Below are 26,369 nucleotides of genomic sequence, written 5' to 3'. Positions count from 1 at the left end.
TACACAAAATCACATTGTCAATAGATGTTGAAGGACATATTGGCCAAGATTATATTGTTGTTGTTATTTTTTATTCATGTATTGTGGTATATTGTCTCGCCATGACCCCTATTAGGGTAACAACAAATAGAAATAGCATACAGAAGAGAAGACTACCCGGATTTTTTTTAATTTATGTGTTGATCTTTTTGACTTGAAGCTGCTAACCAAGCACCCCGCCAAGCGACTCGGTGGCGGCGAGGACGCCGAACGCGAGATCAGGGAGCATCCGTTCTTCCGCTGGATGGACTGGGACCGTCTGGAGAGGCTGGAGATTGCGCCGCCCTTCATCCCCAGATCGGTCAGTCCAGCTCGTGCATTTTAACATCATACGATATTTGATCATTTCTCTTCTCATGGTGGTGATCAGGGCCAGCAAATGCCTTCGTTACTGCCACTGATTGACACAGCCGAAATTCCAATTCCACGAATGTGTCTTAATTTGTTGCAAATTCTTTTCACTTTCAAACATTCCTCTTGGTTGCACGGTTTCCCTTATGTGTCTGTGGATGTTGGATTTTTTTTTCGTCCAATCAGATTTCAGCCTCTGTTGCCATGTTGATCTAATCTGCCCACACTCAGTAATGCTGACTCAAATGATATTAGAATGGAATTATTTCTGTAACCGAGCTCTGGCCCTGGATGACATCAGCATTCAGCTGTCCTCTGATTGGCTGATTGGATTTGAACTATGCGACTTAGCAAAACACTGCAATGATATCCACACATATTTCATAATCAGCATATGATGTCATTTATTTCAATTTGTGTTGTTTTTGCCATTTTTTAGATATATTTTTAATAGAGCTGTCAAACGATTAGATTTTTTTTAATTAGGTTAATCACATCTTAGAATTTTGATTAATAGCATAATTAACATGGCTTTTTTTTAATCAACATTTCTTTTCCCGCCAAATTTAAAGAGCACCTGTTATATGTTAATTTTTTTTCAACATTTAATGTTATGAGGACGATTACTAAAAAAAAAAATTAGCCACTGCACATGCCCATTGTCCTCTTTTTATAATCAGTTAATTACATGGCCGGACTGGCCATCTGGCATGGAGGGCAGATGCCCGGTGGGCCGGCCTCTTTGGGGGCGGAGCTTTTTCATGATTATTTTCCTACATTTTACCACAAGAGACTGACCCACAATTTAGTAGGGCCAGTCCATTAATCAATTTCGAATATCGATAGCAAACTGAAACATCATCAATAAACATCAGTGGCAGAACTTCATGTTAGGCAAGACTGCCTAAAGTCAAAATGCCAGGGCTGATATTTTTGTGCCAGTCCAGCCCTGGTTAATTACTTGCATAATTTAAAATGGGGGGAAAAAAATGAATAAGTATTCTGAATGTCACACATAAACATTTATTAAATGCTTTACTTTCATGCATGTAGTTATGTTTATTGCTCAAACACAACCGTCTGTTGTCAGTTTAACTCTTTGACTGCCAAACGTCCAAAAAATCCCAACGGTGCCAGCCGATTTGGAGCATTTTCACTCATCTTTCAAAACAAACAGAATATTGTGCGGTATGATGACATAAATATGGTGGATATGAAAGATTGGATTCCATTCATTTCATGAGAAAAAAAAAAAAAAAAAAAAAGAGTATGTTTCGACCTTATTCCGTTCTTTAGTAATCACCATTTGAAATTAGGTCATTAAGAGAAAAACAAGCTTTTTGTAAAAAGATTTTTAAAAAATTGTATAACAGTGACTTTGAAACCAATATTTTGTGTTTAGTGACAAGGCAGTGCTGCACAAGACGTTGCGCTGCCCATTGAGAGGAAAAATAAATAAATAAATAATAAACGTAAATTAACGTTTTTGGCGGCATTCATTAGAATTTTGGAATACGTCATTAAACGTTTTTGGCGGTCAAAGAGTTAAGGATCATCTGCGGTCAAAATTAATAGTGTGATTAATCTGCATTAATGCCTGATTGATGTGCTAAAAATTTTTTGTGATGAATTAATTAGTTAGCGCTTTAACCATGTCATAATAGTGGCGGCATTAAGAGGTGGACTAAGTTGGGCGAGTCTCCGCTGGCCTTCTCCAGATCACTCGCACGTCAACTTGCCGCGGCTTTGATTGTCAGTCCGGCCATCCCAGACGCGACCTTTGCGACCTCCTGTTCCCGCCTACTCGTCCCCTATGCAAATCGATGTCATCATTAGCGCACCATGAGCCTGTTTGACCGGCCCGATCATGCTCAGGGGTGAAGGGGTCCGGCCCATTAGCCGAAAGAAAAGTCACGTCAGAACCGCCGTCAGAACTGCTGCTGCTGCTGTGAGGAGATGCTTGCAGTCGACCGGAAAACGATTTCATTGACGGTCAGCTCAATGAAGACAAAATCGATGCAAACAAGAGGCAACGTTACAAAATGAAGGCAATAGACCAGGGCTGTCAAAACTACGGCCCCGGGGGCCATTTGCGGCCCGCCGTCCATTTTTTCAGCGGCCCGTGACATATGCGAAAAATGGCCTTTGATTCAGTTCAAATAAACAAAACAAAAATGTTTGGAGATGGTCAAAGTAAGAAGGGAGGGTGTCGAAAAACACAGGCGCCATTTAAAGGTTATTTTAGTTCACGGAAACTAACAAAATAACAAACTAAAATAAAAAAATAAAAACAATTTTGTTAACGAAATAAAATAAAAATGCTTTTTAAAAAACGAAAACTAACAAACTACATTTGATGCTTACAAAACTAACTAAAACTATAATTACAGCAAAAATTTCCTTTGTTAATTCATTTAATGCATGAGCCTTTGAGGATGATTTCTAATGTGATTTTTAGTAGATTTATTTTGATATAAACCGGAATAATGACGTTTGAAAGTATGTCACACAGAAGTGACGTCATCTAGCAGCAGCCAATACAAAAGCACCAAAGGATGACATCACTCCCATGGTGTTTTTTAAATATTGTTAGTAATACACATTAAAAAAAAAAAAAACTAATACTGAAACTAACTAAACTAAAACTAAGCATTTATTAAAGAACTAAAACGAATAAAAAAGCCTAACAGAACCACCCTGAAAACTAATTAAAAGTAACTAAATTTAAAAAACAAAATAAAAACTAAAATGAAAAATTCCAAAACTCTAACCTTACTGCCATATTACAAATAAATTAGTTCATATACTGTAACATTTTTCTAAATATGCAAAAACACAAATAAATTAATTGGACAATTTTTTAGGACTAAACACAATTTCTCTTCATGACATTATGTGGCCCTTGCGTCCCATCTGATTTTCTGTATGTGGCCCTCAAATGAAAAAGTTTGGTTGCTGGCATTTTCGAGATTCCTCCACCAAATCCTGTGCCGACTTCCGACAGGGTGGCAGAAAAGGGGAAAACTTCGACCAGTTCTTCACGGCGGCCCCGTCGGCGCTCACTCCGTCGGACCCGGACGTGCTGGCGGCCGTCAACCAGGAGGACTTCCAGGGCTTCTCCTTCCTCAACCCAGAGTTTGCACCCTCGCCGCTCACTGCAGTCTAAATCGCCATGACAATCGTCGTCGACTTTTATACTGCCCCCTCTCACCACTACGCTGCATTGCAGGGCTCTCGAAGTATGTCGCAATAATGGAGCGAATGTAAAAGTCGTTTTGGGGAAATAATAGCAAGTGTGACTTCATCATTTTTGCATGCGGCCTATGTAGAATTGAGTTACTGGACTCCATTTTCGTAGAGTTTTCCCAGAAATGCAATAAAATATCCTTTGATTAGAGAATTGTTTAAGATGGCGCACAAAGGTCGTAGGCTACCTTGTTTGTTTGTTTTTGCAACCGTAATGTGGAATGCAGACCTCCTCTAAATTTTCTGCTCTAAATTTTCATTCGTCATTCAACGAGATGCGGTGAAAAGAAATTCCAGGCTTTCAACAAAAAAATTCATATTTATGTTTTAGGACCGTACTTGGGTTTTTTATTTTATAACAGTATGTGTGAGGAAGGTTCTTGAAAACAACATAGTGGACTTTTGCACTCGAGGTGAAGAATGGAGGAAGATGTGAAGAAGATGCATCCCAAATTTCTTCATCATGCCAATCGAATGTGGACATTTTTATTGATATTTATTATTGTTGTTTTTTTTGTCTTATTCATGAAGTGTTTTTCTTTCTTACTTTAAAAAAAAAATAATTTGTTTAATTTATTTTTCCCAATTTATTTATTTGGTATTTTATTTTAGTATTTTATTTTGTGATTTTATTAATTTTTTATTATTTTTAGTTCATAATTATGTCATTATAAGATTCTTTTTTAAATTCATTTTGCACTTTATCATTTTTTTTTACTTTTATTTTATTTTATTTTGGTTCATTTTGTACTTTTTATTTTTTTTTTTAATCCTATTTGATTATTTTTTGTATTAGTTTTAATTTCATTTTTTTATTTTTTTTAGTACATTGTATTTATCATTTTAAGATGTGATATTTAATGTATTTTTGTTACTGTTTTTATGTTGTTGTTTTGTTCTTTTTTTGCTTATTTTCACTATTTTTATTGTTTTTGTTGCTTATTCTTTTAGATTTTGGTTTGACATTTGATTACAGTATTGTACATTTTTTCATTTAACTTTTTTTATTTTATTTATTTGTAAAGGTTTTAGCAATTTATCTTAATTTTTGTTTTCATTTTATTTTATTATTGTCATTATAAAATTCTTTTTTAAATTCATTTTGCACTTTATAATTTTTTGTACTATTTTATTTTATTTTGTTTCATTTTGCACTCTTTAATTTTTTTTTTAAAATCCTATTAGATTATTTTTTGAATTAGTTTTAATTTCATTTTTATAATTTTTAGTACATTGTATTTATCATTTTAAGATGTGATATTTAACACATTCACTGCCAGCCCAGAAAAAATGCATTGCATCATTTGACGTCTTTTTCCGTCAAAGGCAGTGAATGAGTTAATGTATTTTTGTTACTGTTTTTATGTCATTGTTTTTGTTCTTTTTTTGGCTTATTTTCACTGTTTTGTTTTTTGCTTCTTTTTTTTTTCATTTTACTTTTTTTTTTAAGTTATTTCATTTATTTGTAAAGGATTTTGAATTTTATCTTATTTTTTTTTTATTTTATTTTATTTTATTTTTGCGTTTTTAAATTAGTTTATATTAATTTATTGTTGATTTTTATCCCTTAGATTTTCAAGCTCTTTTTTGTTTTTGAACATCTGTAATCTGATTTAGTGTAGACAACACCGAGTTGTCGTCCTGTGGGCTCACTCGCCCTCCAAAACCGGCGTCGCGCGCACGCACGCGCGCGCGCTTGCTGACCTCACGCGACCCAGTGAGAAGCTGACGTCGGCGGCGGGCTTCGAGCGTCGCCTCCCACTCTCGTGTCATCATCACACTTTTACCACCTCGAATCGGGACGCTATTTTCAGCCCTCATTTTATTTATTACCGCAAAATGGGCAACTTATTCGGAGAGGATTCCGCTTGGGGGTCTTGTGAGCGTGTGCGGTTTTTCCGCCACGCGATGACGTCCTCATCGATTCGGTTGTAATTAAAAAGCGCGGCTCCCTGGAAGCGGTTCAATATGGCGAGCAAATAATAGCGTCAACTGTCATCGGGCGCTATCTGAGCCCGGCCAGGTGGCTGGATGGAAATTCTTTTCAGCATTTATTCGATAGCCGGCTTCAGGTCCGTGACATTCTTCTTCTTCCTTAGTGCGGTACTTTGCGAAAGTATTAGCCCCCCTTGTTGAAATGTTTTTGCCACATTTCTGTCTTCCTTGGTCCTCGTGATGTTGTTTGCTCCCCCAATATTCTTTTGACAGACCTGTGAGACGGTCACAGACCAGATTCATTTATAGGGATGTAATGATAAGCGCGATATCGTGATATTAAAACTGCTACAATATATTGTCGTCGTCATGGTCACGATATTTAAATGCGACACATCTGTTAAAAAAAAAAAAAAAGTCATGTTGATGTCCGTTTGTGCACTTCTAGCACCCTCTGGTGGCTAGTTTCTTAGTGCAATTAAATTTTCATTAGGGATGTTTTGGCCCTTCTATGTTTAAAATCTACACTAATTGTCAGATGAAGGGGAACGTAATATGCCTGTGAAGCAAGTCGATATGTGGAGTAACTCAATGTGCACGTGCATTAACATAACATAACATAATAATATAACAATATCACATTGTTGTTATGTACAAAAGCTCATTATTGTGTTTTTTTTTTTTTTTTAGTATGAGCTGTTTTTTCTTTTCTTTTTTTTACGATATTGTGACCTTTTTTAAATATCGCCAACCTCCCCACAATATTTTAATAATTAATTAATTAATTAATTCAATAATAATAATTATTATTATTGTTACATCCCTATTCATTTATACTGAGATTTATTACACACAGATGGATTCTATTTATCATCATTATCATCGTCACTCATTTAGTTCAACAATTTCTGGAGTCAGTTGCCTGCACTGAGAGAAAAGGGGGTGAATAATCGAGCACATCCTACTTTCCAGTTATTGTTAAAATAATAATAATAATAATAATAATAAAGTTTAAAATATTGTATCGATTTTGTTCCACTTTGTGATTGTGTCCCACTTGATGTAGATTCATCCAAAACAAACAAAAAATCTTTTTTTCCAAAGGCTGAAATATGGCAAAAGGTTTCAAATGTTCAGGGGTGCTAATACTTTTGCAAGTAGAACTGTAGAATGTTTATCTTTCGGTTGCATTGTTTCTACTACTCATGCCACTTTGGACCTTGCACTGGTCACAAAAGTAACGTCACTTAATAGTAGGCATCAGTGCCTCACTAGTAAAAAATAAATAAAAAATTATCTTACTAGTGTGCAAAAATGTCATACACTAATGCACGGCAGTATCTTCGTGTGCTGAAGTGTCTTAATGATAACAAATAGTGCAGCGGCGGCACTGATCTCAAGGATGGCAAGTAAATGCTCAAGCGGCTTTCCCTGCAGCTCCGATTATCACCAATTGTCGCTCTTATCTGGCACTTGGCACATCAAACTGTCGCCTTCCTGATTATTTCCTCAGTGAGCCCAGCTTAAATGATGCCATACTGATCGGATCTTTTTTTTTTTTTTTTTTTTTTAAAGATAGCGCAAACAATCCCAATGGTTTAGCTAGTGACTTGTGTGTATATATTATGTGTGTTGATTGTGATGGGAGGAAAAAACAAAAGTGGTCAATGGAAACGTGAAGAAGAATAAAGAGCTGCGGCCAAACTAAACAGCTTCTCGCCTTATCGTGTCTCTGTCAACTGACGCGCCGCCTCCCACTTTCGCACATATGCGCAAAAAAAGAGAGAGAGAAGCTGCTGACCCCTCGTATTTACTGTCGTGCTGTACTTGCCAAAGCAGCAAAAGCCTCTCTCGGGCATCTTACGTTCCCACACTCCGCAACGCTGATGGGACTTAATACCCCCTCCGAGATTCGAACAAGTTGACCTTCACATTAAAATCTCATCAAGTTCTCCCTCTTCTCGCTTTGTCTGCTTTTCCCGGGCTCGCGTCCCGTCCCGTCACGTCACGTCCTGTCCTGTCCTGTGCTTGTACTGTATCTGCCCTTCATCGCTCCTTCGTCCTTCGTGTCTCTTCACAGGCTTCTTTTTTGTGCGTGTGGCTTTTTAATCATCCTGTCAAAAGGTATTGTTACTTTTTTTTTTTTTTATCTGTTGATAAGACTACAATACAGGCAGCACTGTGGCGGAAGGTTCTGTGTTTGATTCCTGGTTTGGTGCCCCAGTATGAAAAGCTGTTTCATGTCTGTAACGGTTGAAGCGGTTGCGGTTTTGTGTTTCGCCAGTAGGAGGAGCTGGTGTTTCAGTAATTGTCATCGAAGGTTACGATGGTGCGCAAACTTATTTTGTTTAGGTGCATTGTTTTTTATTTTCCTATTATTTTTGTATGCTTAGTAGGACTACATACTCATTAATAATTAGTTTGCGAGTAAATTAAAATGGGAGATTTTGATGTTTGACTTTTTAGAGCACGATTAGGTCATTTCCTGTTTTCGTTAGCATAGCTAGGCAGTAGCCTCAGCAGCTCGACGTCGCGACAGTTGCAGAGCTTAAGTGAAGCTAATTAAGTTGAATAATTACCCGTTTGTTCACTAGCAGGCCAAAGTGGTACGTATGTGTTTTATTTGTATTTTATGTTTTCTGTTTTGTAAAGCTAAGTTTGTTTCATTGTACATTTGTCTCACCAGTTCTACGCTGTCTGTGGTAAAAAAAAAAAAAAAAAAAAAAAGCAAGGCCTCACAGTAAAACATCAGTCCAAAGAACTCTCGTGTCTCCGATTTGTGAACAAAACGGCATCATGTCCGTCACCTTTTTCCTCTGAGGGCCACATCCAGAAAAATGGAAGGATGCAAGGGCCGCTTTAAAAATGTTCAACTTTAGTTCATTAAATTGTGCCATAATCAGTCAAGCAATTGTCTATTGTTTATATATTACAGTTAGTTTCAAAATGTGTATTGTAAAATGAGATGAGATAAATATTTTTAAACAATATTTTTAAAGCAGTAAATTAATGAATCTAATAGGTTCACAATTCGGAGAAACAATTTTTGTGTCTAAAAATGAACTACCAACTATTCACCTCTGTGTTGGGAAGATAAATGTTCCCATTTTTCTTGTAAGTTGTTCAATTGTATCTTTTCATAGAAAATCTCAAATGAATTCAATACTAGTAGCGGTAGTCTCCACCAACTGTACAAATAGTTGTGTTTTTTTTTTTTTATCATATGCCGCGAGCCACTGAATAATGGTTGGTGGGGCACAAACGGCCCCCGGGCCACAGTTTGGACACCTCTGGTGCACACTCAGGGCAAGAATTCGCTCAAGTAACCAACAGCCATAAATGCAGATATGTAGCTACAATGCACTCTTTTTGAGCCGTGTGCCTATGCTAATGCTAAGCTAATGTCCATTAGATTTGATGGAACATTGCTCCTGCCAACATGGCCGCCATGTAGGCATGTGCTGTAGTCTACTGTACATTCTGGAACTAACAGACTTTGGCAACAAAAGGGGCGTACTGTGCAATCGCATTTTAAATCGCAATACAAAGTCTCAATTGGCTCATTTTTCATTTTCAGCCCTACTCGTGAAGATAAGCGCTCCAGAAAACAAAAGCGTCCATCACGGCCCCGCGACTGACACTTTCGCATCATCCAAAGAGTGAATGATGCTCCAGAATGAATGACACACACTGGAGACTTGAACCCGGCGGCGTTGACATGCGCTGCAGCTAGGCCATGCCCCCCCCCCCATCTCCCTCCCATGCAGCTCATCGCTCACTGTCATCCGTGACGCCATTTTCATCCCTCTTCTTCTATTTCTATCCCGCCCTTCCTCCCCCTCGTCGTGACAATCCGTGCCCTGAGGTCAGAGGGCGCCGCCGACTCTTGATATTGTTGTTAAAAAAAAAAAAAAAAGAGACGATTCTCTCAAGTGCGCTCTAAATATAGACCGCGACCTCTCGGGACCTCTGACACGGCGAGGAAGAGAAAAGAAGGACTGAAACGAAGAGAAGAGGTGGGAAGGAAGGACACGTTAAGACCGGTGAGAAGATGGACAGAAATAATGAAAACGAGGTGATGAAGGAAGGGACAGAAGATGATTGGGTAACAAACCGGAAGGCAAGAGACACATGGAAGACTGAAAGAAGGAACATGGCAGTGACGAAAGAAAGAAGGAGTCGAGGAAATAATGCAAAAGAAAATGATGGAAGATGACAAAAAGGAAGCAACGTAGAAAAGCAGCGAAGAAAGACAGGAAGGAAGAAAAATTTCAGGAGCAGACAAGAGGACAGAAAAGACACAACAACAGACTAGAACAAAATGAGGGAAGACGTGAAGGAAGTGGGGCAGATTCAAAGAAAGAGGAAAAAAAAAAAGGATTACAAAAAAGGAGTGGGTGGAAAGCACCAAAAAAAAAAAAAGGAATTCAGCACGTAGAAAGAAGAGTGAGAAAAAGGATAATGAAGGGAAAAGAAGACAAGGACATCAGCAGGGAGCGTAATGCTGCATTCGAGGATGGTCGGAAGTCGGATATTTACGAGTTCAAACCAGGAAGTGTATACGGGAACGCCCCCTTGTACTCGGAAATTCCACTTGTGAAGTCGGAATTTTTAAAAAAAGGACCCCGACTTCACCGGCGGACTACAATGTGGCGTCACTCTGACTGGCAAAACACAATTTACTCGAGTATAAAACGAGCTTTTTAACTGTATGGAATGCTTGTCAAATGAGATTAAAACAATAAATGAAGCAAAATTGCAAAAAAGGTACGTTTTCTGGAGGTCAAATTGAGTTTTGAGGACCAAAATAAAATACAATTTATCACTATCCGCCATTTTGGTTGTTTTACTTTCACCTCGAACGCTTTGAGGTCGGAACTGGGAAGTTACAATTCGGATATTTCCGACTTCTGACCATCCTCGAATGCAGCATAAAGACAGAAGAAAGGAAGGGCAGACTGACAGAAGTGAGAAAAAGAGAGAAAAAGAAAGAAAGAAGTAGAAAGTGAGGAAGGACGGTGATGGAAAAGATGAGAAAAGAAGAAAAGGATTTACGCTCGGGCGAAAGCCATCTCCAATGTGAAAACGTTGCTTTGTGTCATGTTGGTGCCCAGGAACTCATTTGGCGCCATCCTGTGGCATCCGTAGGCAACATAAACGTTTTTAGACTTTTCCCGCTGTATTAGACCTCACTTTGGCGCCCTCTTCTGGCATATTGCAGCTTTTTCGAAAGCGTCACGACAGTATATAGGTGAGTTTTCGGGGAATTAATGGAGGCTGTAAAAAAAGAAACAGAAAGTCTTCTTCATATTCGCCCTGCAGTCTATGCGACCACACTGCCTCCCACAGGTCAGTCTTGGTACTACAACTGCCATTGTTATTAAATGGTGCTGTTTTGGCTCTGTCGAGTAAACCACACACATTTATTTGTTTATGTTTCCCCTTAATCGTGTGTGTGGTCTCTTAACGTTTTCACATCTTAAAAACAAGTTCGAATGATAACATGAAGCATGTTTAATAGGTTTAAAGAAGGAGCGTAAGACGCTGATTGACAACCGCCATCACGTTGACGTCGTCGAGTGAGTCACAAGCATGACGACGAGCTCATGCGGCCACTTTAGTTCACTTTGTCTTTGGGTCACGTGGAGTTTGGCACCATCTCGCATCTTCACGCGAACACACGAACGAACGACCTCTTTATTGAACTTGATTGGGCTAATAGTTAAAAAGTGGTGCACTATTACACAATTTGATAGGCGATCATTAATGAAGGACACACAAGCTTCCTTTTTTCCTCCTCTCTCACTGGCACACTCACTCTCTCACTCCCTCTCTCACTCTCTCTCTCTCTCTCTCTCTCTCTCGCGCACACACATGCGTAGACCGACGCACACACTTTTGAAGCCGAAGTGGCGGGCAGAAGCACATCCACACCGCAGTGCCCGCTCCGGATGGATCCAAACAGGGCTGATGGATGTGAGGCTGGGCTGGAGGTGAACGCGCCGAGGGAGTAAAGAAGAAGAAGGAGAAGAAGAAGAAGAAGAAGACCACCAAATTGCCACCAAATCTCCCTGGCGTGTGTTCGCGTGTGCTCTCTTTGCTTGCTGACGTGTGCGCACGACTCTGGTGGCAGGGTGAGTAATTCTCCTCCTTTATTTATTTATGTATTTGTTTGTTTGTTTATTTATATATTTTTGGGGCAGTAATGACCCACGATGACGCCATTGCCACCCTGACTGATCAAATGTGCGCGTGCGCGCGACGCAGCGTGGCGCCCATGTTTGTGTTCAAACATGCGCACCATAAATGAGCGCGTGCACGTGTTGTGCCGATTCGCTCACGTGTACGCGCGCCGTGTTGAGGAGCGCCAAACTCCGCCTGAGAGTACGAGGGGGGGAAGGGAGGGGGGGGGGGGGTGCACTTGCCGGGGTGGGGTGTTTGTTGGGTTCGGACTCGGAGCCGATCCTCCAGTGTGCGCACGTCCGTGCTGCCATGGTGGTGCATTGCGCATGTGCAAGCGTGCACTTTTGCAGGACATGTTTTTGACTTCCACGTTTAGCTGTTAAACAAAACAACAACAACCATAATAATAATAATAACAATAAATTGCTGAGAAATGAAGGGACATCGGGGCAAAACAGTCCCAACATAAGACACAGTATATGAATGAACTATGCAAAAGCTTTTACTGTATATTCTTAATGACAGGCTTTATTGTGCATCTACTTGTATCTCAAAATGTATTTCCATATTTAAAAAAAAAAAAAAAAAAAAGACAGTATTCCATTCCAGCGTGCCTCAGAATAGCAGCAAATTTAGATTTTTTTTATTTATTTTTTTTACTTATAATTCCATTAACATTTTTGCTCTTCGCAAAGGATAAAGAATGCATACCTGGTACTATTGTTATATTGTCTGAAAATGTATTGCTGCGCCGTTTATTATTAAATATCCATGACTTAAAGTGTTATACCGCCGTCTTTTAGATGTGATTTGTTAGCCCCTCTACATCATTTCCCATTATGCATTAGCATTAGGCTAGCAGACTTAAACACAATGTTGTGTGCCTGTTTTAAATGCACACGTCTTTGTTAAATTGGCAGTAAAACTGCAAAATGACAACAACAAAAAATTGTTGCTTTTGGCTGTAATTGATGAAAATTGGATTTTATTTTTTTTATTTTTTATTTTTTTGCAACATGACCAGCAAGACCGTTGGTCATTTCAATTTGAGTCAAAATGGGCGCCACACGTCAATATAAGACAATACCGAAAAGACATTTCAGCATTTTGTTCATTATTCTTCATATCCATGCACTACTAGCATGCTCGTTGTCCTCATTACTAAAACAATTCAGTATACTAGTAGAACGATTAGGGTGCACTAATAAAACTTACTAGGATTTTTTCTGTATACGTTATTATTTTTGCCTTGTACTATACTGTATGACATCACTGCCCACTAATAGGACAACTACATGCCACTAGTAAGGCAAAAATGTGTGCTACTACTACAAGTATAACGTTTAAAAATTCTACTAGCTGACCTCACTAGTATAGCACGCAGATGTCATGAGATCAAATAGTGTACTAGTACATGCAGCTGTATATCCTCCATAAAAAAGCTACTAGTGCATGACACATAGCTAGTTGCTGGGCCTAGTCATGTTACTAGTGTAGTCGTCAGCCAAAAGTGGCACTAGTAGTGGGGAAAATACGTTACTAGGAAAAATCAATGTTTTTGTTTTTGTTTTGTTTTTTGTTTTGTTTTTACTAGTGAGCTGAATTGTTTTACTCATGAAGACAAAACTTTTACATGGACCTCAAGCTGTGAATCATAAGCGATAAATAAATAGATACATAAATAAACGGATGAAACTAGCGAAGGTGATTCTCCTAAATGCAAAAGTCAAGGACCATAAAGTAGGATTCCAATGCTAGTTAGTGCATCAATCACAGCATGCAGGGCATCGGAAAGCAAACACGACGGCATCTGATTGGATGCGGAGCAAGCGCTACCATCTCCCATTACTCCAAAACAAACGACGCCGCTATTAATAAGGGAGAGCGAGCGAACAAGCAGGGGCATAATAAGCGGAGAATGCAACGGGGACCGATGCGCCTATAAAACAAACATACCTAACCAATTACTCTTTCCCTACCTTAGCTTCGGGCCAATTCAAATCTCTGATGCGATGGCCATGTGGCAGCAGAATATTTGCCGTTTGGAAGCGGGCGCTTAGGTTTAAAATTTCCAACTTGACGAGAAAACGACGCCCATACTATACAAAGAACACAATTTCCTATTTAACGGAACTGAAATCCAACAAAACATGGTGTATATTAATTAAGGGAAACCAGAAAAGTAATTCATTGAATTTCCCATTGACTTAGAGCCGAGGTGTTCCCCCTGTGTCAACGCTAAGTCCTCCACATTTTATATATATATATATATATGGCGTTCCATGTTCCACTCTTATATCATGTTTTTAAGCGATTATGTCTTATGAGTTTTGACAGTATACTTACTGTAATGCCCTCAAGGATTTAAGTCACATGACACCCAAGCAGGCCCCGCCTCTTAAAGGCACATGCTTGTACAGAAACTACTATATGGTATTTTCTATACAATCCAATATTTGTTGTTGTTGTTGTTGTTGAAATATGTTTAGAGTATTTAAAAAGTGTGTCTTAATAAGTTTAAGTGCATTTTAAACGTAAAACTATACAACGATATGTTTTTATCAGGTCTATATCTTGTGGATTATCACCTATAGTGTCCAACCTGTGCAAGTCGTGAGTTCTGTTCCTGCTAATACTTCGCCTCTCTCTCTCCCTTTTTTTTTTTTTTATCCATCATGGCCTCTTTCTGTCTTCCCCGGAGAGCTTACGATGATGTCAGCCTGGAGATTGTGACACACGACAGAGATTGAAACTCTTTCGTCCCTCCCTCATGTGGCTCCAATCTATCCAATTCGAACCGGCTCATTTCTTTCTGGGCCAGGGAGTGCTGGGCCCTCGTCTCAGAAGGCCTAAAGAGTGCAATGTTAACACGTCCGACAGATTAAAGTGGCTTAGTTTCAATTCAGTCTCAATCTGGACTCTTTCAGGTTTATCTCGACATCGCTATCGGTTAGGTGGTTTGAGCACATAAAAAACTAAATGTTTTGATGTTTTTGGAGCCAAAAGGATCCAAGATAACGTTGTATGTAAAAGAGTTGAGCTTGTCTATTGGCTAGCTAGCTAGCTAGCTAGCTATTTCACTATACAGCTAATTAGATTGCTAGCTAATTAGATAGCAATCGAGCTAGCTAGATAGCTAGCTTTTGTCTTTCATAGCTGCGTCAGTTGCTGTTGTCGATTTATAGTGTCTTCTTGTTGTTCTGCTAGTCTAGCTATCTAGCTAGTTAACTAGCTAGTGATGTGTCAGTGGCGCTAAAAAGAAAAATAGTCCGTCTTGTGCCAGTCATTTGCACGAATTGATTCATACTCATTTGTTGACAGAAACGTGCTATTCGTGCCGCTTGCGGTTGTGGATACAGAGACCACACTAATCCATTATTTATACAACTAAAGATTTTTAAAATTTAATGAACTGATGGAGTTTAACCGTCTTAAAATATTGTATAAAGCCCACCGTGAAATTCTACCAGTTAATATGCAAACTATATTTATAAAAAAGGGAAAGTGGGTATAAATTAAGAGGGATATACATTTTCTATAAACCTAAATACAGAACAAAACAAAAAGAACGATGTGTTTCAACTCAAGGTGTCAGTCTATGGAACAATTTGGATTGTAACACAAAATCTTCTCAATCTATTTGTTTTTTGTTTGTTTTTTTTAATGTATAAAAGCATATTTACTGCAAAAATATATTTTAACAAAAGGGCATGCAGTTGAATTATTTTCCAATTCTTTGGTAGCATTGTAACACCAAAAGCGTCTTGACCGCTTGCTGTCATTGATTTTGTGTTGATTCTCTTTTTGTGTGTGTTGATTAGGGGCAGACAAAACAATTTCATTTCATATTATTTTATTTCATTTCTTTTATTTTAAAGAGTGAAATAAATGGATTCGATTGATTGAACGAATAAAACGAGAAGATTTGGAATACTATTTGGAATACTGCCACCTTCATTCTGATGTTGTGGTGGTTTATTGCGGTTTTGCCGCCTCCCGGTCACCATCCCGCCATTTTCTCGCTTCTCCGTCACGTGGCTCCATCTCTCTCTTTCTTCACGAGAGACACGAGCTCATGCAAAAGGGCGCCATTTGTACAAATCAGAACTTTGGATGTTTGATCGATTTGATTTCGAACCCCTTTCATTGGCTCCCCCCTTTGTGCCTCAAAAGGAGGTTTTCTCTCAGTCTCTACCCTTGACATTGGCATCAGCTACTCTTGTGAGTACTTTGCCCGCTTCGCACTTGCCATCTCTCTCTGTGAACTTCTCTCATGTGGTGCCTTCGCTAGCAGAGTGCCGCTGCTTTGTTCTAACACACACAAAGTAATAATAGGAAATAATAATAATAAGTCAACTTCATACGACTGCAAACTCGACACTTAATTGACGTATTTTTCATAAGCAATTTGACTTTATGAAATCGCAGGCCACAAAAAAACTCACCATTTAAACACCTCTTATACAGACGGAAATGCTACACATTAAAAAAAAAAAAAAAAAAAAAAGTCTCACGCACCAGAAACCTCTCACACAAACCAAAAAGACGCACTATAATTATAAACACCAACTTTGATCAACAACAAAAATCTCCCACACTCAACAAAAGCTCTTTCGCACTTAACAAAATATTCTCTTGCCACGAAAACTCTCACACTAACAAGACCTCTCACATAACGTCAAAACATTCTCACACGCGCCATAACATCTCATACACAACAAAGGCTTACATTAAACAAAAATCTCACACACTAAGAAAACTCTCACACAAAACAATGAAACTTTATTGCACGTCAAAAGAACTCTCACACTCATCCAAAAGACTTTTCACACACACAAAAATCTGTCACACATTCTCGCATTCCAATTGAACTCTAACAAACAACTCACATACCAAAAACTTTCACACTCAACTAAAGAACTCTCTTACTCAAAACCTCACTTACCTAAACCTCTCACACATAACGAAAAACTTTGTGCGCAAAATCTCTCACACTGAATATCTCTCACACACGGCAAAACTGGTTCACAAAAAGCTCTCACCCTCAACACAACAAAACTCTCTCACGCGAAAAAGTTCTTACACTCAACATAATACCTCTCTCGCACTCACCAACACCCAAAAATGCTCATGAAAATCTCACACTCACCCAAACACTCACACTCAAACACCAAACATATCTTACATTCGAAAAAACGACTCTCAGAATCACCAAAAAAATTCTCTCACACAAAACTGCTCTCACATTCACCAAAACAATTCTCACTCACACACCAAAAAAAATATATATATATATTGCTCATCCACAACAACAAAACTCGACACACTAAAAAACTGTTACTCATGCCAAAAAAAAAAAATCTCTCACACAGAGCCAAAAAGTGTGCATTCGGGTTTCTTTTAAGTGCGTGAGAAGTAAATATTTTGACCTGTATGGCGATTCATAGGAAATTGTTTGTTTTTGCAGTCTGGATCAAGAAGTGTTGTTCCTTTCATTAGCGTGGAGTTTGTCAGCGTGAGAAAGCGACAGACGGCTGGCATACTTGCAGACAATAGCGCAGCGCCAACGTACAGACGGGAAGATTAAAGGCGTCTTTGCGTTTGAATGTTTGTGCAGCTCCGCAACATCAGCAGCAGATTTATTACTCGGCCACTTGTGTAAGAACAACACAACTATTCTGTTGACAACCGAGCGTTGCTATCACAACAACGGCAAACTGCAAGACAGCACAGGCTGATTAGAAATATTGTTTGTTTGACATGAGAATCGAGTAAAAAGTCATTCAGCATTTTTTGTTCTATCCATTTAATTACCGTGTCCGTAATTATAGCAAGAAACTTTTTTTTTTTTTAATGCGAAATCTTCCATCCCCCACATGTTTTGTGGAGTGTGTTGCTGCTATTTTTGCAATGTGTCGCTGCAGGTTATGTGCATGATGCACAAGGACCTCACGCAGGCTCATCTTGCTGTAAAAATCAGATATTAAATTCGCACCACAACACACACGTTTATGTTTGTAGATTGGACACTATGTGGAAAAACACTTAATGTCCACTTTTACCAATTTTTACGGTTTTTGGATGTCTACATTCAATTTCGTCCCAAAAACATAAAAAAAAATTAATAATAAATAAAAATAAAAAAATAAATAAAAATAAAAGACAAAAATGGACTTAAGTGTTTTTCACACGTTAGCAACGTTTTAGAAAATGTCATGGCATGCCACCACATAAAATTCATATCTATTGAGAAATACTAATGATCTTATCTTAATTGAAAAAAAAAAAATAATGAATACAAATAACAATGAATAAATAAATAAATAAATGAATACATAAAATAAAAAAATAACAACATAATACCACTTAGTACTAAGTTAATACTTAAAAGTATTTGCTCTATCAAAGCAATGATGCCATTGTATGTATAGCAATATGTGCTTACATAGGTTAACCTTTTGACCTTCTGCCATCCAGTGGAGGCACATGTAATTGTTCTGCTTGCCGCTATATGTTGCTAAAATAGATACTGTATTTATATTTTTTTATTATTATTATTATTATTGTACCAATTAAATGAAATTGAATCATTAGTCAAGACAAAAAAATGTAATATTGTATACACTATATAGTATGTGTTCTCTGGCGAAATAGTCACATAGATACAAAAACATACTTTCTATTTTTTGAAAGCTGACAGAAAATGTCAGTTGCCTACAATCGTGGTTTTGGAAAACCTTTTCAATTTCTCAGCTATCGTAGCACTAATGTGATGTTTGTGGCCTATTTTATCACTTGGTGAAATTTTACATGAATGAATGAATTGTGAGCCTAATTTAAAAAAATGAGCATGAAAATGTTGCAAACAGCCTTTTTGCTGAGACATCTTGAGAGCATTTGCTTGCTCGCCCGATGACGTAATCAACTCCATCAAAACGCAAAATGAGTAAAGCTGACACGGAGCAGATGTTTGCCCGATTGCACATCCAGCCGCTCGCTAAATGTAAACAGACAGCATGCTCTCGACAGCCCGTGCGCACGCGCGCGCGTGCGTTTTTCTTTTGAAGTGCGTGAGCATGAAGTGGTCATGTGTTGGCTTGACGCTAACCTTTAACAGGATTGGTCGAGGAGGATGTGTGATGACTTCATTTTTTAGCGGTAACAAGGCGAGACAGGAGGATGGCCAGCGGCCGTGTGCATCCAAGTGTGCCTGTTCTTTTTTTTTTTTTAAACCCCCCTACAATCCGAACAACTTCCCTTACGTGACCCACTCCAAATAAACGCGCTGCACTCACGCGCATGCGCGCATCCACGAGTCTCCCTCTGTGTGCCCTCCAGATGAGTTCGTGCAGCAGCCGCGCGTTGACCATCCTGTCCACAGTGTTCGGGGCCTGCGGGCTGTTGCTGGTGGGGGTGGCCGTGTCCACCGACTACTGGCTCATCATGGTGGAGGGCGTCATCCTGCAGCACAACCAGAGCATGGAGGTCAAGATGGCTCTGCATTCGGGCCTCTGGAGGGTCTGCTTCGTGGCCGGTAGGCGCGGGCGGCACAGACAACAAAATGGCAGGCCAACAAAAATAAATAAAATTAATTAAAATAAAATATTTATATATATTTATTTATACATTTCTGTTTACAGAATTATTATTTACACTTTAAAAAAAAAATACAAGTAGCTAAATTGACGTGTTGAATCTGCTGTTCGCGTTCGCTTGCATTTACCTAAAAGTTTGCTAGCTCCTGATTGGTTAGTGTTGGTTAGCTGATAAGATATCAGGAAGTGTTGTCGCCGTAGCTGCGTGTGACGAGTAAACAGCAGTGGCTTCTCCATCTCTATCCTGCTTTCTCATCTTATAACCCTCGCGTTACATGAGCTACATTTTAAAAACGACAGTTAGGAATGTAAACACGGTTCTATGAGTCCCGAACGACCGCCAGGTGGCGGTGCTGAAACCGGCGTGGGGGAAACACCGTGCTGGTTTCAACACCGCCACCTGGCGGTCGGGAGGAACGAAGGCGTAATTATTACCTTAAATATGTATTTATTTCTATATGTATTTATTTATTTAAAATCAAGTTTGTGTTCATAAGCTCTTCTGTTTAGTTGAGGATGCCTCCTAAAAAAAAAAAAAACACACACACACTGTTCTGTTTTTCTGACTTGATGCATCACATAACTACATCTTGTGATTATTATTGGTGTCCCCTTTTAGGATCTGAAAACGGGAGATGTGTAGCATCCGAGTACTTCACAGAGCCTGACATCGAGATCACCACTGAAAACACCGCAAACATCCTCAGTGAGTGCAAGCCTCGAACCGTACATTTTAAGTTGTAAGGACCCCTGCTGGCGGATTGCAAGTACTGCTGCTGGAACCAACAGTGAGGCGCCAACTTCCCGTCCTCGACGTCCTCGAGGGCTGCATGTTTTAGAGGCTTCCCTCCTCAAACGCACATCAGCAAGATCTGCAGAAACCTGATTCCGATCCTGATTATTTGATTTAGCTGTGCTTGAGGAGGGAAACATTTGAAGCATGCAGGACTCACTGGAAAATGGGGAGTGATATTTATTAAATCAAGTTTTTTTCACTCGGAAATTCTAAGTACAATTTACAAGGAGATCTTAAATAGAATTATTGAGTGAAAGAAAACTTTACTTTATTTAATTAAATATCACTTCCTCTCCCCTTTTTTACATTATTTTTTTTTATTCCAATACTGTGGCCTTCGAGGATCAAGTTTTGACACCTGTACACTTGAATGTCATTTGAGCAAAGTCGACATCCTCGATATCCTTATCCATGCACCGGTGCTACATTTTGTCCTCACTAGTAATTCAATTCAACGTACTAGGAGAACAATTTTGTCTTACTAGTTAATTTTTTTCCCCTCCCCTCAACAATAGTGCAACCTTTGGACTACAATAAGCAGGGTAAGGATATGGATACAAGTGAATGCTCAAGTGACCATTTTTGTGTAAAAAAAATAAATAAATAAATAATAATAATAATAATAATAATACTGTGATTGACTGGCAACCAGTCCAGGGTGTACCCTGCCTACTTTCCAAAGCCAGCTGAGATAGGCTCCAGCACCCCCCACGACCCTTGTGAGGATTAAGCGGTCAAGAAAATGGATGGATGGATGGATAATAATAATAATAATAATATTAATAATAATAATAGCACCAGGTATCCCCCAAGGACCTTCTGAGTAACCTACAGGCCTGTTCTAAAAATACAAAGTAGCTCACCACCAGTGATGTGACTGATGTTTTCCTAGGAAAATAAATCATTTGAAAACGTGAGCATTGGCAGAGATGTATAAAAGCGTTGCATACTACTACTACTACTTCTCCTTTAACTCATTCACTCCCAAAAACGTATTTATACGTTTTTTAGGTTTTTGTATGCTAGAGTTTTTGTATGAAGGCTTTGATGCAGTTTCTGACCTGAAGCGGGTAGTTAAAGCGATGGTACTTATTACAATAAGGGGGGGGGAAAAAAAAAAAAAAAAAACGGCCAGCAGGTGGCAGCAAAGTATAAGAGATCAACCAGGTCCATGTTGCAACAAGCTCTTTTTCCCCAGTATTTTCAACAGGTTTGTGAATAATGATGAAACTTAGCTAATTGTAATGCTAATTGCTACAAAACATAAAAACAGATAAAAAAATATACGGTACTTTTTTTTTTTTTTCCCTGATGAAAGAAGAGACACTTTTTTTTTTTTTTTGGTAGGTTCCATGTTTTGATAGCAATAGAACATGAAAATGGCTGGGAGTGAATGAGTTAATAATAATGCGCGCCCTCCACAGAGATGGTGCGCACAGCGACGCCGTTCCCGATGGTGTCGCTGCTCTTCGTCTTCACCGCCTTCGTCATCAGCAACATCGGACACATCCAGCCCCAGCGCACCATCCTCGCCTTTGTGTCCGGGATCTTCTTCATCCTCTCAGGTGCCACTCGCTCACATCGGTCCTTTCCCAAATCGATAGATTTGTTTGGCGAGCTATTGCGGGGGGTCTCAAACCGCTCAGTTGGTCTGAAGGATCAGCTTCAATTGTCAACAGCAGCAATGTAACTTGATTTAATTAAGCATTAATTATTAATTAATTATTTATTAAATTATTATTACGTTAAAATTTTAAATTATTTAAATTACATTAAATTATTAAATTATTATTATTAAACTGTTTATTAAATTAAATTATTGTTTCTTAATATTTATTATTATTATGGTAAATTAATTAATTAATCATTAATCACAATGCAATAGCAAAATTGTTTAAAAAAAAAATAACACACGACTAATGCTTTCATATGTTATTGTTTAAAAAAAATATATATAGTCATGATTGTGACCAAAAATCAAATAAATATCCAGATTGTAATGATGAGATGAAATACATTACATACATGAAAATTATTGCTGTTGCACTAAAAAAACAAAACCACCCCACAGTGATGACGTTACTTCACCTCCTTGCCAGTAATCTCGTTGAGTCATGTGATTTTTTTTTCTGCATTATTGTAGTTCATCCGTTTGAACGGCAGGTGGCGGTCACAGCCCCGCTCGCTTCCCGTTGTCTGCGCACTGAATGGTGGCAGATTGCAGCTCTTGTGCTCCACTTGACGTGTTGCAGCACTGCAGTGCTCGCAGGAACATCAAACAAAATCTCAGGCTTCGCTGATGACAAAAAAAATCAAATAAAATGGGGCAATAATAGTTGTGATGTCATAGCAGCTATGTAAGGGGTCATTGCAATCACTGGATGTTTTTTTTTTCTTTATAAATATAATAAGCTAGTAATTAGGATCATTTCAATTGTTTAGCTGCTCTTGTAGACATGCTACTTTAACAAATGTATTAACTGTTCATTTTCATATTTTGACCTGACTGAAAATGTCAACAGTGCTGAAAGCAGCATGAGTTCCTCATTTTGCAGCAAAAATAAAAAAATATTTCGAAGTAAACATTCATGTAAACGCCATGTTGTGTCAGCCATGCCTGTCAACTTTGCGACGTGCGGCGGTTGCAGGCCTGAGCCTGGTGGTGGGCCTGGTGCTCTACATCTCCAGCATCAATGACGAGGTGATGAACCGGCCCAGGGAGCCCGAGCAGTTCTTCAACTACCACTACGGGTGGTCCTTCGCCTTCGCCGCCTCCTCTTTCCTGCTCAAAGAGGTCGGTCTGGGAACGCGTTTGCAGGAAACCAACGTATTCATCGTTGCTGCAGCGTTGCTGGGGATTTGGTACCCGGGCCAAAAAAGGGGGGACAGACTCGATGTGACCTGGCTCTCAATACCACCACTGTCACTTGGACTTAGACTTCGACTTGACTTTAGTGATCCCTTTGGGAAATGTACATGTCCAGCAGCAATAAGAATAAAAAATAATTCAATCAATCAATAAATAAGGTTATTACACCAGAGATTGAATTAATAATAATAATAAAAATAAAATGAAAAATATAATTGCATTATAACTGCATTTAATAAGCATCAATAGTACTGTACACTCAACCTCCACCGTTCATGAGGGATAAGGACCCGGCCCGCTAATAGCAAAAATTGACACCCATTGAAATGCATTTGGTAGGAAAGAGAAAATTTACAAACCCCTGAAAATTCTTCCAAAAACAATAATAAATATTCAATATACATTTTCCACAAAATACAAAAATATTGGGGGAAAAAGTGAAAAAAAAATCAGCATAAAATGGAATGGATAGAATAAATATTTTATTGTCATTGCACATGCAGAGAGTGAGAGCAACAAAATTAAACAGGCACAACCCATCCAAAAAACGTGAACAACAACAAAGGGAGACAGAACTGAAGTTTATTAATCAAACACTAATAATTTACAGCAATCAAAAGCAATCTTAGCACTAATGCTATAAGCGGGAAATAGCCAACCAATAGTAAAAAAAATAAATAAGAACACATCCATTCATGTGTGCGTGTGTGTGTGGAGGCTTGGTGCAATTTCATGTGCATTCTTTGCTCTTCCCAACGACGACTTCCCTCCCTCCACTCCTTTTATCCGCATACTGTTTGGTGCAGTGTACAGTTCAGCATCGTCCTTCTCCTCCTCATCTCCTCATTCTTAATTTCTCCCCTTTTCAATCACATTTACTGCATCTTCTGTACTCTTCTGTCATAAAGTCATAAAACATGTACAGAGCCGTTTAAAGCTTTGAGGCAATCTCATTTGCAGAGCTGTTTTATGTTGGTTCGAAAGGTGCACCAGCACAACATATCAGAATCAATACTGGGGCTGTTTCAAAAATACAAATGAATATATATAAATCTTTTATTTTTTTTGTTGCCAAGGTATCGAAGGGTTTAATGGTTAAGCTGTAATGTAGCAACTTGCCCACTGGGAAGAGCAGCAACACTTTAATTCAGGGATTCCCAAAGCCTGCGGGAGAATCGGAGTGTCAGAATATATGAAATAATTACACAATTATATTGTTTGGGGGCCATATTTGCCCCTCACCCACCACAAAATCAAATAATATTAAACATTTCAAATAAGGAGGGTCACGGCTAACTGCAGTTTAGCACACCTCTCAATTACCTCTGGTATTATTTCGACCACTGCTACTACTTCTTAGGCTCATACTGCTTCTACTATTACTGCTACCACTACTACTGATAGGCCTAATAATAATAAAAATCATAATTAATACAAATTTCATTTCGGTATAATTCATTCTAGGAAGCTTGCTAACTAGGTAGATAGCTAGCTAGATAGCTAAAAACAGCTAGCAGGGTAGCTAGCAGCATGGATGACTAGATAGATAGATAGATAGATAGACCCACTAATGCCTGTGTGTGACCTTTGACCTTTGATGGATGGATGGATGGATGGATGGGTGGAACGATAGATAGACCCACTAATGCCTGTGTGTGACCTTTGACCTTTGATGGATGGATGGGTGGAACGATAGATAGATAGATAGCAGATTGACCCACTACTGCCTGTGTGACCTTTGACCTTTGTTGGATTACTGGATGGATGGAATGATAGATAGATAGATGGCCCATTGACCCACTAATGCCTGTTTGTAACCTTTAACCTTTGTGTTTGGGTGCTTAGGGCGCCGGTGTGCTGTCCGTCTACCTGTTCATGAAGCGCTACGCGGAAGAGGAGATGTACCGCCCCCACCCGGCGCTCTACCGCCCCCGCCTGTCCGACAGCAGCGACTACAGCGGCCAGTTCCTCCACCCGGACTCGTCGTGGCCCCCGCCCAAGCGCGGGCGCAGCACGTCGGAGGCCTCCAGCGACATCTCCATCCAGCTCAACCAGCCGCCGCCTCCCCCGCCCAAAAGCGGCGGCGGCCAGAAAGGCGGCCACGGCAACCCGCCGTCCGGCTCCTCCTCCGGGGGGGGCTACCCCAACCCCCCGCCCCCTGCCGGGTACCCCACCCACAGCCTGCCCAGGTCGCACTCCCCGCACCCCCAAGGCCAGGCCCTGTCCATGGCCGTGCCGCCTCCGCCCGTGCCGCCCCCTCACTACCACACGCACATGCACATGAGCGCCTCCCCCTGTTAGGAAAAAGGCATCGACTCCTTTTTGGTCATTTACATTTGGAGGGCAGCCGTTACAGACCACGTGAGGATTTAAGAACAAGACGAGCGAAGTTTTGCAGAAAGCGTCCAAATTATCACAAAGAGGGCAAAGTTGAGCATGTTTATTAATGGTGGAAAGTATTTCCTGGAAGTTGATCACATGACTGCAGAGGGCGCACAAACTTTTCCACGTAGCGATTTGTGGACGACGCGTGCACCTTTCTACAAAATTGGAATGTGATTTAATATGCTCGAGAATTTCCTACGTTATCAGTCGGACTTCCGTAGCGACGTGTGGGATTATTTTTCAGCGTTAGTCAACAATAACAGTAGCTGGTGAACATCGTACGTGAGAATGTTGTCACCGTTTTGAAAGGAAATGCAAGTGGATTACCGTCCGAAATATCATCATTTATGTTTTGTATATTTGTTGACGTTATTGTACATATATGCAGTTGCACACTGGGATTTTGTGTAGTATAGATCAGAATGGGATTTTTGGACACAAGAAAAAGCCAAAGGAGGACTGATGCTTTTGCCTTATGCAATAGGCTGGTGATGACATCATCAATATTCTCTCAATGCAGTACAAGGTTACAAAATCGGTCCTGTTTAAAATGTGCTGCCGCAAAATGCTGATTCTGACGTTTTTACGCCCTCTACTGGCAAATTAGTGCACTGCGTCTTGGAGTCGCTTTGGAGCCCTCAAGCAAAAATATTGCAGATATTCTTTCAAGAGCATATAACAAATTTGCAACATTTTGACCAAATATTACTTGAGAAATCACGATTGGATCACGTGTCAAAATTTAGTCAAATTTGATTTGGACTCAAATCTGTTTTGCCACATTTGCCAACAAGAAACTTCAACATGAAATTTTCAAAGCAAGTTGGTGATGTTATTTATATCATGACGGGCGTCCTCGGTTTATGATATACAATATAACATAAAACATTTCATGTAGCACTTTTTTTTTTTTGTGGCTTATGTAGCTGCATAAGAATGATTTTTTATTTTTTTTGACAAATATTTACTA

The 26,369-nt window shown here is 39.3% G+C and overlaps 2 protein-coding genes across 5 annotated transcripts in view; both read left to right on the top strand.

Moving 5' to 3' along the window:
• prkcg (protein kinase C, gamma) overlaps positions 1-4,895 on the top strand; it is a 36,884-nt gene extending 31,989 nt beyond the window's left edge. For all 3 annotated transcript variants that reach the window (XM_077528073.1, XM_077528074.1, XM_077528071.1), the window contains 2 exons: positions 200-340; positions 3,395-4,895. In XM_077528073.1, the coding sequence (XP_077384199.1) occupies positions 200-340; positions 3,395-3,556 (303 nt within the window). In that variant the 3' untranslated portion in view covers positions 3,557-4,895. The remainder of the gene's footprint in view (positions 1-199; positions 341-3,394) is intronic.
• Positions 4,896-5,081: 186 nt separating this feature from the next.
• cacng7b (calcium channel, voltage-dependent, gamma subunit 7b) lies at positions 5,082-25,454 on the top strand. Of its 2 annotated transcripts, XM_077525904.1 has the most exons (8): positions 7,719-8,177; positions 9,149-11,150; positions 11,454-11,705; positions 19,093-19,288; positions 19,969-20,055; positions 21,570-21,710; positions 22,794-22,939; positions 24,860-25,454. In XM_077525904.1, the coding sequence occupies exons 4-8, from the start codon at positions 19,093-19,095 to the stop codon at positions 25,313-25,315; spliced, it is 1,026 nt and encodes a 341-aa protein (XP_077382030.1). In that variant the 5' UTR covers positions 7,719-8,177; positions 9,149-11,150; positions 11,454-11,705; the 3' UTR covers positions 25,316-25,454. The 2 variants fall into 2 exon arrangements, with proteins under 2 accessions (XP_077382029.1, XP_077382030.1); XM_077525903.1 differs by lacking the exon at positions 7,719-8,177 and adding an exon at positions 5,082-7,695 and having other exon boundaries at positions 9,149-11,705.
• The last annotated feature ends 915 nt before the right edge of the window (positions 25,455-26,369 follow it).

Source organism: Festucalex cinctus, chromosome 7 (assembly GCF_051991245.1).
Source record: "Festucalex cinctus isolate MCC-2025b chromosome 7, RoL_Fcin_1.0, whole genome shotgun sequence".
NCBI lineage: Eukaryota > Metazoa > Chordata > Actinopteri > Syngnathiformes > Syngnathidae > Festucalex > Festucalex cinctus.
This window is presented reverse-complemented; position numbering and strand designations above follow the sequence as displayed.